The sequence below is a fragment of the Crotalus tigris genome, unplaced genomic scaffold, assembly GCF_016545835.1.
Source record: "Crotalus tigris isolate CLP2741 ecotype Arizona unplaced genomic scaffold, ASM1654583v1 scf7180000017545.3456711, whole genome shotgun sequence".
Classification (NCBI taxonomy): Eukaryota; Metazoa; Chordata; class Lepidosauria; order Squamata; family Viperidae; genus Crotalus; species Crotalus tigris.
This window is the reverse complement of record NW_024096464.1, coordinates 678,958-694,644: the sequence shown is the minus strand read 5'-3', so window position 1 is coordinate 694,644 and position 15,687 is coordinate 678,958. Positions and strand designations below refer to the sequence as shown.

The 15,687-nt window shown below is 38.7% G+C and overlaps 2 protein-coding genes across 4 annotated transcripts in view; one reads left to right on the top strand and one right to left on the bottom strand.

Moving 5' to 3' along the window:
- The window catches only part of ZNF106 (zinc finger protein 106), a 49,300-nt gene extending 44,926 nt beyond the window's left edge, over positions 1–4,374 (top strand). For both annotated transcript variants that reach the window (XM_039326964.1, XM_039326876.1), the window contains exon 22: positions 681–4,374. In XM_039326964.1, the coding sequence (XP_039182898.1) occupies positions 681–737 (57 nt within the window). In that variant the 3' untranslated portion in view covers positions 738–4,374. The remainder of the gene's footprint in view (positions 1–680) is intronic.
- Positions 1,851–15,687, bottom strand: part of CAPN3 (calpain 3) — a 29,536-nt gene continuing 15,699 nt past the window's right edge. For both annotated transcript variants that reach the window (XM_039327094.1, XM_039327184.1), the window contains 8 exons: positions 13,179–13,250; positions 11,798–11,855; positions 11,095–11,159; positions 10,029–10,097; positions 9,476–9,554; positions 9,009–9,125; positions 7,993–8,051; positions 1,851–6,327 (listed from right to left, as the gene is read on the bottom strand). In XM_039327094.1, coding sequence (XP_039183028.1) covers positions 6,301–6,327; positions 7,993–8,051; positions 9,009–9,125; positions 9,476–9,554; positions 10,029–10,097; positions 11,095–11,159; positions 11,798–11,855; positions 13,179–13,250 — 546 coding nt within the window. In that variant the 3' untranslated portion in view covers positions 1,851–6,300. The remainder of the gene's footprint in view (positions 6,328–7,992; positions 8,052–9,008; positions 9,126–9,475; positions 9,555–10,028; positions 10,098–11,094; positions 11,160–11,797; positions 11,856–13,178; positions 13,251–15,687) is intronic.

Genomic DNA, 15,687 nt, shown 5'->3' with positions numbered 1-15,687 from the left:
GGGTCTTGATCTACAATTCTCCTATTCTCCGCAGACAACAGAAGTACTAAAAAATGTGCTAGCTGTTGACATATTTATATTCCCTTTAGATTCCCCCTCTTTCCCCACTTGTTCTGTTCTTTCTTTGTGAGCTCAGCAGCATTCTTTCTGTCATCAATTATTCTTCTCAGGCCTTCATTGGATTGCCTTATAAGATATTTTTCTATCACAGTGTTTCTCAACCTTGACAATTTTAAGACATGTGGACTTCAACTCCAGAATTCCACAGCCAGCATTGCTGGCTGTGGAATTCTGGGAGTTGAAGTCCACATGCCTTAAAATTGTCAAGGTTGAGAAACACTGTTCTATCATATATGTTACTTACACATTGGTCATGCACATACATTACTGCAGTAAACAGTTCATTAAACAACTAGTGAACATATCATAGAATATTTCACAAAGACCAATCAAATAAAAGCTAAAACTGCTCAGTGAAAGCACGGGGATGCTTTTAACTTGCTGGTCAGAACTTAAAGATGTAAGAAATTTAATGAGAAAATTTCAACTTTTGACTAGTGTTGTCCCAAATCTTGGATGTACACTGGCTTGGTCATTGATGTGTTTAATTTTTTTATAGGTCGTTGGAGTGTAAAAATCTGAGCTGATTGAAACCAACCCTCTTTTGTTTCTGCTTCTAGGATGCAGTGGGACACATCGAGAAGCATGCAGAGGATGATAGCAAGATCGACTCGTGACATTTTTCAGCCTCCCATATTGGGAAGTATTTTTTTATACACAAGAAATTTTACATGCCTTGTCCACCTCATTCTTTTCTTTTTCCTCCGGTTCATCCTTGGAGCGCAAAAAGAACACAAGCCTTTTTCTGTTTTGTCTACAGAGACAGGATCTATTCACAGCTCTGCAGAGAAAGGAATGACAGAGTCATGCCAAAAAGCTGTTTATACCATTCACTTGTTAGGAAAAAAAATCTACTCTTCCTCTTACTTGCACTGTGCAAATAAGTGCATTGTGCTTATCTCTTACTAGGTATTCAGAGTAAAGTTGAATAAACTTGGGGCCCTACCTATATATGTTTTAACCATCAGTTTTCATGTTATATGTAGGATCCCCTGTTAATATGTGTTTCTGGCTTTGGAGTATTTTAATTACTGAACACAGGCTAGAAATACCACCTGATTGTTGACTTCCTTATTTTTTTTCTTACTGAAGTCTTTGAGATACTTTGCTGTGGGAGTAAACAGTTGGCTCATTGTTTGAGTTACTTTATATTGTGGCTTCAGTTTGAAATGTGAAATCTACACAATTAATCACAATTGTACTTGATTTGGGGGGCGGGGAATGCTTTGGCTCCAAAGGCTCTTAGGGTGGCACAGAACATACTGTTAAGACAGCAGAATACCTGTTTTCTAATACTGTAATTTCCCAGTTATTTTAAGAGTACTAGGCACCATAATACAATCACCAGTGAATATAACTTATATTAGACATTTTTGGTTAGATTTATACCCAGTGCTCTCTTGCCACAATATTGAAACTGTTTTTTTTTTGGTTCTGAGAATTTCAAGTTATGACCATTCTGGCATTTGAAGTAAGTGAAGTTTTACTACATTTTTACTTGCTTCAGCCAGCTAAGCCCATGAGAATCCTGTTCTTTGCAGTCAGCTTTTTGATAAGCATCTTGTCTCACAGCAACTGACTAAATAACTTCAGTTCCTATAATTGCAAGTTATTCAGCTGTTGGGTGCAAACTGGGAAGATTTAAAACCCAAGTAGAAGCTGAGAATTTTGCAAGTATTTTGTGCTGTCATTTAAAGGAACAAAACCAAGCAGCGTGACAAATGCAAGGATTTTTTTTTAAAATGGCATATGTGTTTGTGAAGGAAATGTGTATATGGTCAGTGCTGTCTGGGAAAGTTGGTGCTGCAATTTGCGGTTTTCAGAAAGTGGTTCCCTATTTAGATTTCATCTACTGCTTGTGGCATCAGTTCTGGTTTTTCCTCCACAGAAAAGCTAAAAACCTCATTATTAGTCTAGCACAGTGGTTCTCAACCTTTCTAATGCCGCGACCCCATAATACAGTTCCCCATGTTGTGGTGACCCCCAACCACTTATACATCACCGGGTGCCAGGGGTGTGACCAAAGAAAAGGGGAAAAAAATGGTGGACAGCCTTGTTTGGCGACCCCCGTGAAATGGTCGTTCGACCCCAAATGGGGTCCCGACCCACAGGTTGAGAACCACTGGTCTAGCAGTATCTGACTGTGAGCTTAACTACACCAGACAATGTATACATATCAGAAGAATAAATGATATTGTAATTAACCTTTAAACATAAAGCTAATTCATGTCTAACTTAGTGACTTGAACAGCTGGAAGAACAAACCAGTTGGAAGTTGCTGTACATGATTTGTTGACAACTCAGATAACCTTAAAGCAGTTTTGATTCTGGTCCTTTCTTTTGACCTTTTGCCATGTTCAAAAATAATGAACAATTCACTGGTTCTCTTCTATTGTTAGGACATCTTGTTCTGTAGCTTGTGTGTGATTTCTGGCCAATAGTGCCTCCTCTTTTCATGACATTGTTGGCAGCTGAAATCAAACAGGCTGAAGGAAACCCTTAAATGCTTACTTGAAAGGCTGCAAAAACTTTCATTTTGTAGATAGCCAAATATCAAATGACATTTTAAAATATAGCTCATTCTTATTTGAATGTGTTTGAAGTTAAATTACAGAAGTAGGAAGTATTTTTGCGAGGAAAAATATATGGAGTGTGTTATTAGTTATGTGAATGAGTGAATCTTAATTTTGCATCCTCTTCAAGTTCCTTTTTCAGTATTTTAACTGGAAGAGGATGGTGACTTGATACGCAATAATTTAAATGTTCTTTTGGCATCAGTAGTTGCAAGTGATTGATAACTTGGACTACTTTGTGTTTTTTACTGTTTAATACTATATGTATATTTAGGTGTGTATGTGCGTGCACACATTTAAAATGAGTGCATTTTGGGATGCTTTCATAATTTGTAGTAAAACTTGTTCAGCAATAAAAGTGTGGCCAGGTTTTATTAGTTGGTTCTATGATATATGTTTTTCTTAATGAGAAGAATTGTTGCAAATGAGGTCATGTCGACATAATTCTTAGAAAGTTAAACTCCTCCTCCTTTCAGTGTGTTACACTGAAGCTCCACCATTTTTTCACATGGAATGTAAAATGTTCTCTTGCAATTCAGGTTATTTGTTTGATTTGAGGTTGTTTTCTGTACTTATACCTCTTTAGTTGGAAATATAAGCATGCTCCTTTAGGTTGCTCTAGAAATCTGGATGCAAAGAGAGCAAAATGGAATTTGCTGATTATTGATAGAATGGTAAGGTAGATGCATCAAGATTATGTACTTCGAAGAATGTCCCATTCTGGAAGGTTTTTCTCTTATTTCCTCAAATATATTAACTTTATCTTTAGAAGATATTTATTTTGAAAGGAAGGAGATAGAAATGAAGTGCCCAGAGTGAATTGCAGAGTGCATTATTAAAATGTGTGGGAAGTGTTTGGTTTTGTGTGCTGGCTGATGTCTGAGCAAGTTGTTGTAGGTTGTATATGCAATGTATTTGGATTGCATGCTAACATATTTCTTCAGTACAAGAGGTGTGTGTTTTTAAAATACCGTTAAGTTTTTGTGTTTGTGTGGTGAATGTGTTTCTTTACATTAATGGTTCTGCTGTGGAGGACTGTTGTGTGTATCAGCTGCTGTAGAATTCAGGTATTTGGCTGGTTGCATTTTTGTCCCACTAAATAGCAGAAAACCTGCAAGTATTCCAGCTTCTGTTTGCTCTTTGAGACACTACTGGGCTACGTGGACTGAAACATAAAAGCTACAACATCTTAATAAAGTGGCAAAGCACCCATCTTAAAAAGTCTGGACTGCATCCTAAATATCTAATGACGTTTTATCTTCTTTCTAAATGCAAGTTGGGGGTATATGTTTCATAGTGCACATGTTCAAAGACAGATACATTAAAAATTAGTATTCAGGCAGCCAGCAGCTAACTTGCTCTAAACACTTGAGTTTCCTAGATAATCTATAGTTGTGAGGAATGGTTTGCACAGAACATATAAGCAGGTACTCCATATAGTACTGTGCATTAATGCAGCTAGAAGGTCTCAAACAACACAACATTTAAGGCAAGAACAGATTCCTGTAATAGCAGAAATATCAGCTGGGAAAATAGCATATTAACTCTGTTGTAACTGTTTAATTAGCATCTTTTCTCAGTTTGTTTCAGTGAAGGGTTTAGTCTTTCCTTTTTGCTACAAAGCTGTGAATTAGATAAGATAAACAGCAAAAAGAAATAAAATAAATTTACTTTATCCCAAGAGAGTTGTGGTGTAGTCTATTTTTTTTTTCAGATTTCACTTAATCATTTAAATATGTCATTTACTTTTGAGGAAAAAAATGGGAAAATGATTGTTCAGCATCAAATTCAGTGCTTCTCAGCCTTGGCAACTTTAAAAAGGTTCCCCAATCAGCCAGGAGGAATTCTGGGAGTTGAACTCGACATGTCTTAAAATTGCTGAGGGTCAGGTTCTGTACAGTCTCTGAAGAATAGCAAAAAGGCCTTTTGAAAGAATATTTCTTTAGTATGGAGCCTGTTTCACTATTTTTTACCTAGCTATGTCACATACCTCAAAGGTCAGCTTCCCAAAACCACAGTTCCAAACATAAGCAAAAATATTGGATAGCAATCCTCCTTCATACAATTCATACAAGCATCTGTTAAAAAAAAAACTGGACCCCTACAAGTAGCATTTTTTTCCTAGGGTTTTTTTAAAATCACATTTCATAATGTTAACACAGCAGAACCAGTGAAAGAGTTCTCATTTATTATGCAACTTTTGCCATATTATCCAAAACAATGGAACCATTGTTTGCATAGTATTTGCTAAAATGGGATGGGGGAGTACAGTTTCCAAACAAATGTAGTCATAGCACTAGGTCACAGTTAATCCTGTGTGCAAAATGTCTTATAAAAGAAGTCTTGTTTATATGTCAATACAGACTTCTATAAAAGTTCTACTGTAAGAAAACCCAGACTTGCTGAATCTGTCCGTCTGTCAAAGTTGCCAGAATAAACTTATAATTTAGCTAAAATATTTTTCCTGCAGCTTAGGAACCAAATTAATTGCCAGAAGTCCTTGACTTGCGACCATAATTGGGACTAGAATATCTATTGTTAAGTGAGATGGTGTAAAGTGACTCACACCTGATTATATGACCTTTGTGCAACAGTGGTTGAGCTAATCCAGACATGTCAAACCTGCGACGTCATGTGACGTCGTGCGACATATCGGGACTGTTTTGCCATTGCCGGCAATGGGGTGGACGTGGCTTCTGCGTGATGCATCCGGCCTGCGAGCCGGCAGTTTGACACTCCTGAGCTAGTCACTGTAGCTAAGTGAATCACACTGTCGTTAAGCAAACCCAGCTCCCCTATTGACTTAGCTTCTTACAAGCTGGCTGGGAAGGCCGCAAACAGCTATCACATGACTTCAGGACACTGCAACCATTGTAAATACATGCCAATTGCCAAGCACCCAAATTGTGAAAACATGACTTTGGGGATGGTGCACCAGGCTTAAGTGGTTGAGAGTCACTTTTTTCCCCAGTGCCATTGTAACTTCAAATGGCCGCTAAATGAATGGTCAAGGACCACCTATAGTTCACCACAATATTTAGCCATCTGTCTAGTCATTTGACAAATCCTGTTTTAATATTTAATCTGTGTATATTGATATATTCTGTTGCTGGACATACCGTAATTGTAGGAAGCTTTGGCTACAGGAATAATAACTGATGTAACGTATAAGAAAATCAGATGAACATAATTTAGATAGTTAAATGTTTGAGTCAAGTTATTTTCAAATAAGTTGAATTACTTAAATCAGATGAACTGCATTTTGGCAAGTTGTAGTGTTTAATAATGATAAATTGCTCTGCTGTCCCCTAAATATCTCAGGTGATAAGAGGTGCTATTTCAACATAAGAACAATAATTTTGATTTGCCACGAAGCTCATGCATCTAGAATTGATTCCATCAGGAGAGCAGATACCACTTCTTGTGCACCAGATGCTTCACTGCTTTTGTTACTTCTCCATAAGCAGTTTCCTTGGACATAAATCTGCTGGTTTATACTTTCTTTCCATGTAATTTTGAAGAGGGAGATGTGCTAGACATCAGTATCTTGTAACTGAATGTTGGCTGATTAAGTCAATAATCGAAGAGAAGGTGAAATAAGTGGTAATCAGGCGTACATGGTGAGCTGTAGCCACTGGAAGTAGAAAACAAGTATTTTAAGATAATAGGCATTTCTTCAATATGCAGAACAAAACTACAGTATGTGGATCTGTGCAAATCCCCTTAACCCAGTAAAGAAATTGACTTAAAATACAAAATGAGTATTTTCAACATCAGACTATGAATTTGTTTGTTGACTCCCATTCCCATACTCATAGATACTTGCATCCAAATAAGGATTTCCAGTGTATTAAACCTTGCAATGACACTGCATTTGCAAGGCCTTATTTCGTTTCTAACTTCTAGCTCAGTTAGAAATGAACTCATTCTTTAAGCTTGTACTCTCTATCACAAAGTTGGATTAGAAATCTTATAAACATTGAAAGCAAAATATATTTTTTACTATCTTAAAAATAAATTATAATACAATACACACTATTAAAGCTAAATTAAGTTGCCACTATCAGCAGAAAAATCTTTGAAATTATTTCAGACACGTATATAACCTAATGCTAAATATGCTAAATAAGTGTCGCTAAGTTCAGGAGAATTTCCTCAAAGACTAGCCTACAGGTAAATGTGGATAGTTCTGGAATATTTAAACTTCTATATTGAGCCCTGTTTTATCTACCAGGTTTCCATTTATCTCTCTAATTCATCTAAAGCATTTGAGTTAGTAATAGATAATGGACCTTCACTATAGAATAAACCTAATACCGAAGTCCCCAATCTTTTGAGCACCAGGGACTGGTTCCATGGAGAGGTTTTTCTGCAGACCGGAGAGTGCATGGTTTTGTGTGCTGTCTGCATCCCACAGATGGGGCTTGCTTGTTTGTGTGGACCGGTTGCTGGTATGCCGTGGCCTGGTACCGTCCACAGACTGGGGGTTGAGGACCCCTGACCTAATACATCTGCTTTTTAAAACAGATATTCTTGAACTTGCACTCAAATCTGCATGAGTACCCTACGTAAACTATTTTGCCTTTCATGCAGTCTACAACAGCAATGTAAAACTAAACAACTTTTATAATCGGTTCCTTTATTAAGAAACAATGACCCTACAATTTCAATAAGGGCTTTTGAATCCTACCTACAATAGTAATTCATATTCTCATTCCCACCCATTTGGACTACTGCTCTACATAAGACTGTTTTCAAAGGCACCTCAGAACCTGCAATGAATAAGAATACAGTGACTTGTTTGCTATCACTACATACCATGAATGTTTTTCATCTGTTTTGTGATCCCTGCATTTTTGAGTGCAATTTAAGTGCTAATTTTGATTTGTAAAGTCTTATGTGGCTTGTCACCCATGAACCAGCAAACCTAGCTCCTTCAATCATTGACCCATTAAATGTGAATAACTTGAGAAAAACTGTTCCTCACCTCTCGGGGTTGAGAAAGACTAAGAGAAGGGGGAGAAAATGCTTCTCTGATAACCGTCTTTTTTATTATAGAATAGTTTACCAGTAGATATTAGACTTGACCTAATTGTGTTGGCCTTTGGGAAAAAAGTTAAGATGGAACCCTTTCAGAGATTTAGTTTTGTTTTCCTAAGACAGGGCTGTAAATTGTTTTCTAGTATTAAGAAAAATTAGATATTATGAATTTTTAATTAATGTACTATGGACATTCTTTTTTGTAAACTGCTCAAAGAGGCATGATTATCAGAGTTTCAGCAAATACATCAATAGTTACCTCTAAGACGTTCAGTTTAATAATGCCATCTCCATCTTTATCAAAGGCTTGGAATGCACCTAAAATGAGACAAACATAAGGAAGATCACTCTATAGAAGTCAAGAAATTAGAACAATAAATACAATACTTTAGAACTATTTGTTCCCAATATTTTTAACTTTATCATTCAAATATTAATAGGAAATCCTAGCTACTGTGTACCATTCAGTCAGATAGTTTAACTTATGTGACAGAATTACATAACTATCAATCATCAGCTGTAATTATTTGTATTAGTCACTTTGGAGACCTTGTGATTTGAGAGAGAAATCAGTTGAGACAAGTAAATTCCTCCTGTGGATAACAGTTTAAATGAGGCCATGCGGGGCTCGAATGTTTCAGTTTGACCAAAGAATCAGCCTTTCCATGAAACAGGCAATACCAGTTTGGTTGCATGCCACTCAGTCACTTGCTTGTGAGATGGGTGCCTATCTAAATAATATAAACAAACAGTGTAATGAAATGCTATTTGTTTCTGCAAATACTGTCGGGTAATATTCATGTAGCAAGAGCCAAGGTAGCTAAAGAGACTAGCATTTTTTTGCTTTGGGACACTCCTGCCAAACTAGATGCATTGCTGACTCCTAGGCACCTTTTCCTACACAATGTATAAGAGGAAGCACTATCTGCAAGGCTTAATGTACAAGCAAAGAAAGGTTTAAAAAGAAAAGTGGCTGAAGCCCAGTTACAAGACTCTTATGTCCCGGTGCCAAATGCTATTCATGAAACAGCTTCCCTGGGATTTTGCTAGCTGCTAGTCAGCTAGTGCAAAGTTAGTTTGCCCCCTGTGATGTACCTTGGATAGTGTGCATGCATGAACAAAATGAACTAGCAGTCTTAGGTTGCCAGAACTATTTTGTGGTAAAAAGCATTGTAGACTTCCCTGGTTATGTAGCCCATATGCTAAAAAACCCCCAAAACCCTGGATCTTGGAATGGAATTGGGAGATAGAGACATTTTAAAGAAATATACTCACGGAACATTCCTTCCAGTCGCACAAAGCAACAGATAAAACTGTCAAATTCAATATTCATATTCCTGTCAGCATAGCGCATTGTAATGATATCATACAATTGGTTATTCAGTTGAAACCCTGAGGAGAGAAAGAGATGAGAAGGTCCCGGTGGAGAGAAGTGACTTCTTTTCTTCTCGATCACTTTTCTGTGAAAAGCTACATGTTACTGATGCAAAGACCCAGATAGATAAAATAAGAGAAGACTCCACCCCAAATTCTGCCCAAGAACCCAGCCAGACTATACTGGGAGTTCCCAACCTGGGGGTGTGAGATGATATTTCAGGGGGTGCGAAAACTTGGGTTTTCAAAATTATAGTGTATATGCATAATTCGTTGCCGTTATTTCGAACTTTTGTAAGGGGTGCGAGAATATATCAGAAGCGTTCTAGGGGTATACAAAAGGTTGGGAACCACTGCCCTGTACAAACCTGCATCTTTAACTGCATTACGCATCTCATAGCTGTTAATGATTCCTGAATGATCGGTGTCATAACGCTTGAAAATTTTCTGGAAAAGCAAAAAGTGAAATAATCCTCAAGAATTTGATGCATACAAACTATTTTCCAGCATAAAAAAATGCACACCTCCAGAAATGCTGCTAAACTAAATCAGTCTATTCCAGAGTTGGCCTTGAAATGATGAAGCAAAAATTATGAAGAGAGGCTGAATAACACATGTGGGCTAAATTATTTCCCAGATCCCTCCCCCACTCAATACCCTTTCCTGTACTTAGTTGTATATTTACAATATTTATAGCCCTCTCTAATCATTCCAACTATCAGAGCTGGATAACAAAGTTGCAATACATAATAGATTTATCTTAGTGCTTGTAAGGGAAGCACCATATAATTTCTTTCACATTCTTTAAAATAATACGTGAACAGAGTGTTAACAATGGTAATCTGCAGCTGTTCCGTTTTGTATCCTTATTATGTTGTCATGTTATGTCTAGACCACAATTAATTCACAAGACAAGACTACCTGCCAGCTTTTAATTTTAGTCCAAAGGTGGCGAAATTCATCAAGATTTATTTTCCCAGAACCATCTGTCTGTGATAGCAGTTCAGTTCAAATTTCTCAAAGATTTTGAAATGAGATTTTTTTTTAATTTCCAGAAACCTGAACACCTTAGATAAAACTTCTTAATTACTTAGATAGTGAGCTATTAGAGAAAAAACTCTTTAGATGAAGAATACATCAGATCTGGGGGGGCTGAGAGCCACAATGAAATAGCATGCAAGAACCCATGCTGTGACAACTGGAAAAGGCTAGATCAAAGCAATTAAAATCTATATTAAATAAAAATCAAATTAAATGATTCACAGTATTATTAGTTCTCATATATTTCATGATCCCACCCTTCCACTGCATTAGCATTTAACTATTTATTAACAATTTCATAGAGTCATTCAGGGTTTTGTGCAGCCAAATTCAACCAAGGACTTCTGGTTGTAGATCAGTGGTTCTCAACCTTTCTAATGCCGCGACCCCATAATACAGTTCCCCATGTTGTGGTGACCCCCAGCCACTTATACATAACCAGGTGCCAGGGGTGTGGCCAAAGAAAAGGGGGAAAAATGGCGGACAGCCTTGTTGGGCGAGCCCCGTGAAATGGTCATTTGACCCCAAATGGGGTCCCGACCCACAGGTTGAGAACCACTGTTGTAGATGATCCTTTACCATGAAATAGAAGTTATGCTCCATCTTACAGAGTGTTTCTGTAAGAATGAAAAAATTAAGTGCTCTAAAACAATTATGAAGTGATTTTAAAAAAATAATTATAAATAAAACTCATTGCACTACTTGGCACTATAATAAGCTGACATTTATTTTATGCTGTGTATCCCATCCTGCTAAATCATGTTTTCTCACATTGCACAATGATATGACTATAATCTGGATCAACTGTTGTGATTTTGCTAAAACAAACAAACAAAAAGCTAAACTTTATAATAGCAAACCAATCTTAAGAAGAGTGGAATAACAGCTTCTTAGAGCAAGGAATTATTATTCTGTCTTCTAATTTTATATTAATTAAAAAGGATACATCCATTAAGGCAATCATGCTGCGGCAGGATTCCAGGGCAAAACCTTCTGTTTTCAAGTCTTTATCTAAAATGCAATGAAATACTCTATTACGATATAACATTAAAGCTAATTATTGTATTGGTATTAGCCATTTAAAATGTAAATCAGTTATTAAATTCTGAGCATTAAGAGACTTTATTAGTGTTGTAATATATGCACATTCCTAGGGCCACCCAACACTGCTTATGCTGTTGTATTCTGCACCAACTGCAGCTTCCAGATGCTTTTCAAGGGTAGCTCCCTGTAGACCACATTGTAGTAATCCATAGGGAGATGGACCAGGGCATGAATAACAGATAATTTAGGAAAATTGTAGCCTTTCTAGCCACAACTGCCGCCTGCTTCTTTAGAGTCAACCCGGAGGTTATGCCCTGGATTTGTCTGGGGCAGTGCAATCCCATTCAAGACCAGAGATGATGTACCTGATGCAGCAATACAATGGATTTGCAGATGGCTTCATAATGAACGTGGCTACTTTTGTGCCTCATACTCTTGAGTTATTCTTTGGTACCATAATGTGAAAAGTTCAGATCTAGCCTTTTGGATTTCATCACCTAATAACCCCAACGAATCACATTATAAAATGAGACTTGCACAAAAATCCAGTTTCTGCATCTTTATATTCTCAGAGGTTAACTTAAGAAAAGAGAAGCAGCACTTACGTTTTTTCAGAACATTGTTGAGGACGTTCCTTAGTTCATCAGCACTGATCTCCATGTCCTGTAAGTGATTAAAACAGGAGTGACGCTAATAGCCATGGAAATGAGACAGTGCAAGAATGAGCACATTATGCTGAGATGGGTCAAACTGTTGGGGTAATCCACATCATTTCTTTTCCATATCATTCAGTTTATCCAAGCATTTCCTTGACTTATTTTCTGCTTTGAACATTGTAAAGTATTATTTGTTGCAGACTTTAAGGTTGTTAGCAATATGCTCTTCAACTTCTTGAATGGAATGTTGGAAAGAAATGATGTAAAGCAGTGGTTCTCAACCTATGGGTCGGGACCCCATTTGGGGTCGAACGACCATTTCACGGGGATCGCCAAACAACGCAGTCCACCATTTTTTCCCCTTTTCCTTAGCTGTGCTACTCCCTTTTATTCTATTGGCTTTTGAAAGCCAATAGAATAGACTCTCTTGAATAGAGTCTAATTCTATTGGCTTTCAAAAGCCAATAGGAATTGTCCAGGCTGTCTCTGCACTGCTGAGCCCACCAAAAGTCCCATTCTGCAAATGGTGCTGCACCAGTTGAGTAGTCCTCGACTTACGACCGGTTGAGTAGTCCTTGACTTATGACAGGTTGGGGGTCGCGGCATTAAAAAGGTTGAGAACCACTGATTTAAAGGGATTCTGGACTCTGTTGCTGCTCTTATCAGCAGGATAATTCTCTAAAACCAGAAATGAATTAGAGAGAAGCCAACAATAGAAAAATGGAATTTGGAAATGGGCCGAATGAGCAAAAGTTCTTGGCTTCTTCCATCCCCAGCTGAATAATGAAGCCATCTTCATCCTCATCCTTGGGTAGAATTATTTCTGAACTGGATATTCATAAACATCTGACAGATTTCTCCAAGAATTATGCTCAAAAACTCCTCTGCCATCTTTTTTTTTTAAAAAAGAAAAGCTGATCAGCAATTGCAAGACAACACAAGGTCTCTGGTGGCAACGAGAGCAAATCAGATTAAGAGCTTGATTTTGATCATCAACAGCTCAATGCTCAATCTCTAATCTTGTCTCACTTGCAGGAATCTGACATCTTTTACTACAACGGCCTAGAAATATATTTTCCTTCAGCCCTGCAAGATAAATTTATCTCAGAATCTTATTTGGTTTTTCCAATTTTGCCCATCCCTCTCATCTAACGACTTGTCTTGTTCAACTTGCAGGTAGAACATCTGGGGAGGGCCCTTTTACCTCGGCCTATTTTTACTTATAGATTACAGAAATCTATAAGTGCTTTGCTTTGCTACAAGCATTGCATAAGGTATTTATTTGGATGCTACAATGCTGGTCTGCTTTAAGAAACAGCTATATACTTACGTCCCCAGCAATTTGTCGGAAAATATTTTGGAACTGTTTATCTTCTTCATTCTCTGTATCCCTTTCTGCAGGCTATAAAGACATGGAATGAAAAAAAGGCAGTGAACGGAAAGCTTTTGGAAAGTAGAAATGCTGTTTGATCCTTATAGGATGTTGCAATTCATTGTTGAAATTATTTCTTCTTTCTGGGTTGCTTCTTCCTGAGCTAAATTATTCATTAATTATTAATTTTAAATTATTTACAATTCTTCTTTTTCTGCACAACACTACAGGAACAATACAGCTAGTCCTTCTTTAGTGACTGTAAATGGGACTGGCATCTGGTTTGTTAAGGGTGGAAGTGATAACTAAGTGAAAAATTATAAGACAACGACTGTGGTTAGATTTTATTTCAGCTTTCCTTTGCTTTACAGCAGCGGTTCTCAACCTATGGGTCGCGACCCCATTTGGGGTCGATCGACCATTTTTCGGGGGTCGCCAAAGGCGATCCGTCATTTTCTCCCCTCGGGGGCGGCGCCGCGCATGCGCGCTGCGCATGGGGGCCGGCGCAGCGCATGCACGCCGCACATGGGGGCCGCGCAGCGCATGCGCAGAACGTTTGTGTGACGGGGTCGCCGTCACACAAACGTTGAGAACCGCTGCTTTACAGCATCATAAGGAAGAGACCTCAAACAGACAGGTGAGGCCAACAGTGGGGAAGGTTTCTGGAACTCGCCTTCAGTGTGCCAGAGATGGATTTCCAGGGAAAAAATGGCAAGTTGAAAAGACAGCAGGCAAAAAAGCTAATACAATTCTTGGTTGTATAAACAGAAGCATGGAATCAAAATCACGTGAAGCATTAGTACCACTTTATAAATGTTTAATAAGACCACACCTGGAATAATGCATCCAGTTTTAGTCACCACATTATAAAAAAGATGTGGAGACTTTGGAAAAAGTGCAAAGAAGAACAACTAAGAAGATTAAGGGCCTGGAGACAAAAAAATTAAAAACGGTTGCAGGAATTGGGTATGGCCAGTCTAGAGAAAGGAAGGACCAGGGGGAACATGATAGCAGTATTCCAGTATTTGAGGGGCTGCCACAAAGAAGAGGGATCAACTTATTTTCCAAAGCACCAGAAGGCAAGTCAAGAAACAATGGATGGAAATTAATCAAAGACAGAAGCAACTTGGAATTAAGGAGAAACAGAGAACAGTGAGGACAAGTAACCAGTGGAACTGCTTGCCTTCAGAAGTTGTGGGTGTTTCACCACTGGAGGTTTTTAAGAAAAGACTGGACAACCATCTATCTGAAATGGTATAGGGTCTCCTACTTGAACAGGGGGTTGGACTACAAGACCTCCAAGGTCCGTTTCAGCTCTATTCTGATTTATTCCGTCTGGACAAGAGAGGCCTTGAGATTGCCTACAAGCACTCCACAAGTGCTGTGACAGTTGAAGTCCACAAATCATAAAAGGCCAAGTTTGAAGACCTCTGCTTTAAGGCCTATTGGCCATTGTAAAATGTCACAGCACTCCATATTTCAACTGCTTGGCAAATGGCTCGCATTTATGACTGATTCCAGGTCATTATGCAATCTGATAATTTCTAAAAAGAAATTATTGAGCTTGATTGACTTGAAACTAGATGGGCATTGGTTATCAACCCTTCTGCAAATATCTTCAAAAGAACTAGGTTTTCCATCCCTCCTCAAATACAGATTCTATAAATATTTCTTCCCGTTCTTTGTACTGACACATTTATCCCCATGACTCTCATTGATACTGTAGTACTGTAGTTGTAACCTATGGGGGAGAGGATTAAGGAGCTTCTTCTCATGGCAACGGTAGGTCTACCACAGCAGTGCAGCCAGTTCATGAGAAGACAAGTTTATTGGATAAGAATGGAAGATATTCCAGTTAATAAAGGGAAAGACAGTCATGAGGTGGAATGACCTAACACTATGCAATGAACTAAAAGAATTTTTACATTTTCTCTCCCTCCCTGCCTCTCTCCCTTCCTTTCCCCCACCCCCCTCCTTACAGCTAGTGCGGTGGTGGCGAACCTATGGCACGCGTGCCAGAGGTGGCACTCAGAGCCCTCTCTGTTGGCATGCATGCCACTGCCACCAGCAGCAGGTCCATCAGGCCGCCACCGCTGCCCGGAGCAGGACTCCCGCCCAGCCCAAAGGAGGTGAAGCGGCTGACTAGCAAGCTCAAGTAGAGATGGTAAAGCAGAGGTCACCAACCATTGTCGATTGGTGGATTCAAAAAAAGGGAGGGGGAAGCACTGCAAATAGGGCGGGCCTAGTGCCTGCGTGATACTCACTAGCCCTGCCCCGTTCTTGCGTGGTGCAGCACCTTGTATCTGCACCCCGTGGCATGGCAGCAGCCGTTTTTGCGTCTTGCAGCATGTTGGTCCATTTTTGTGCCCCTGGTTTTGCACTCAGAGGTGCCTCCCTGCCCCCCCCAAGGACACCACAATGCTGATGCGGCCCTGGCACTTTGTGATAAATAAGTGGGTTTTGGGTT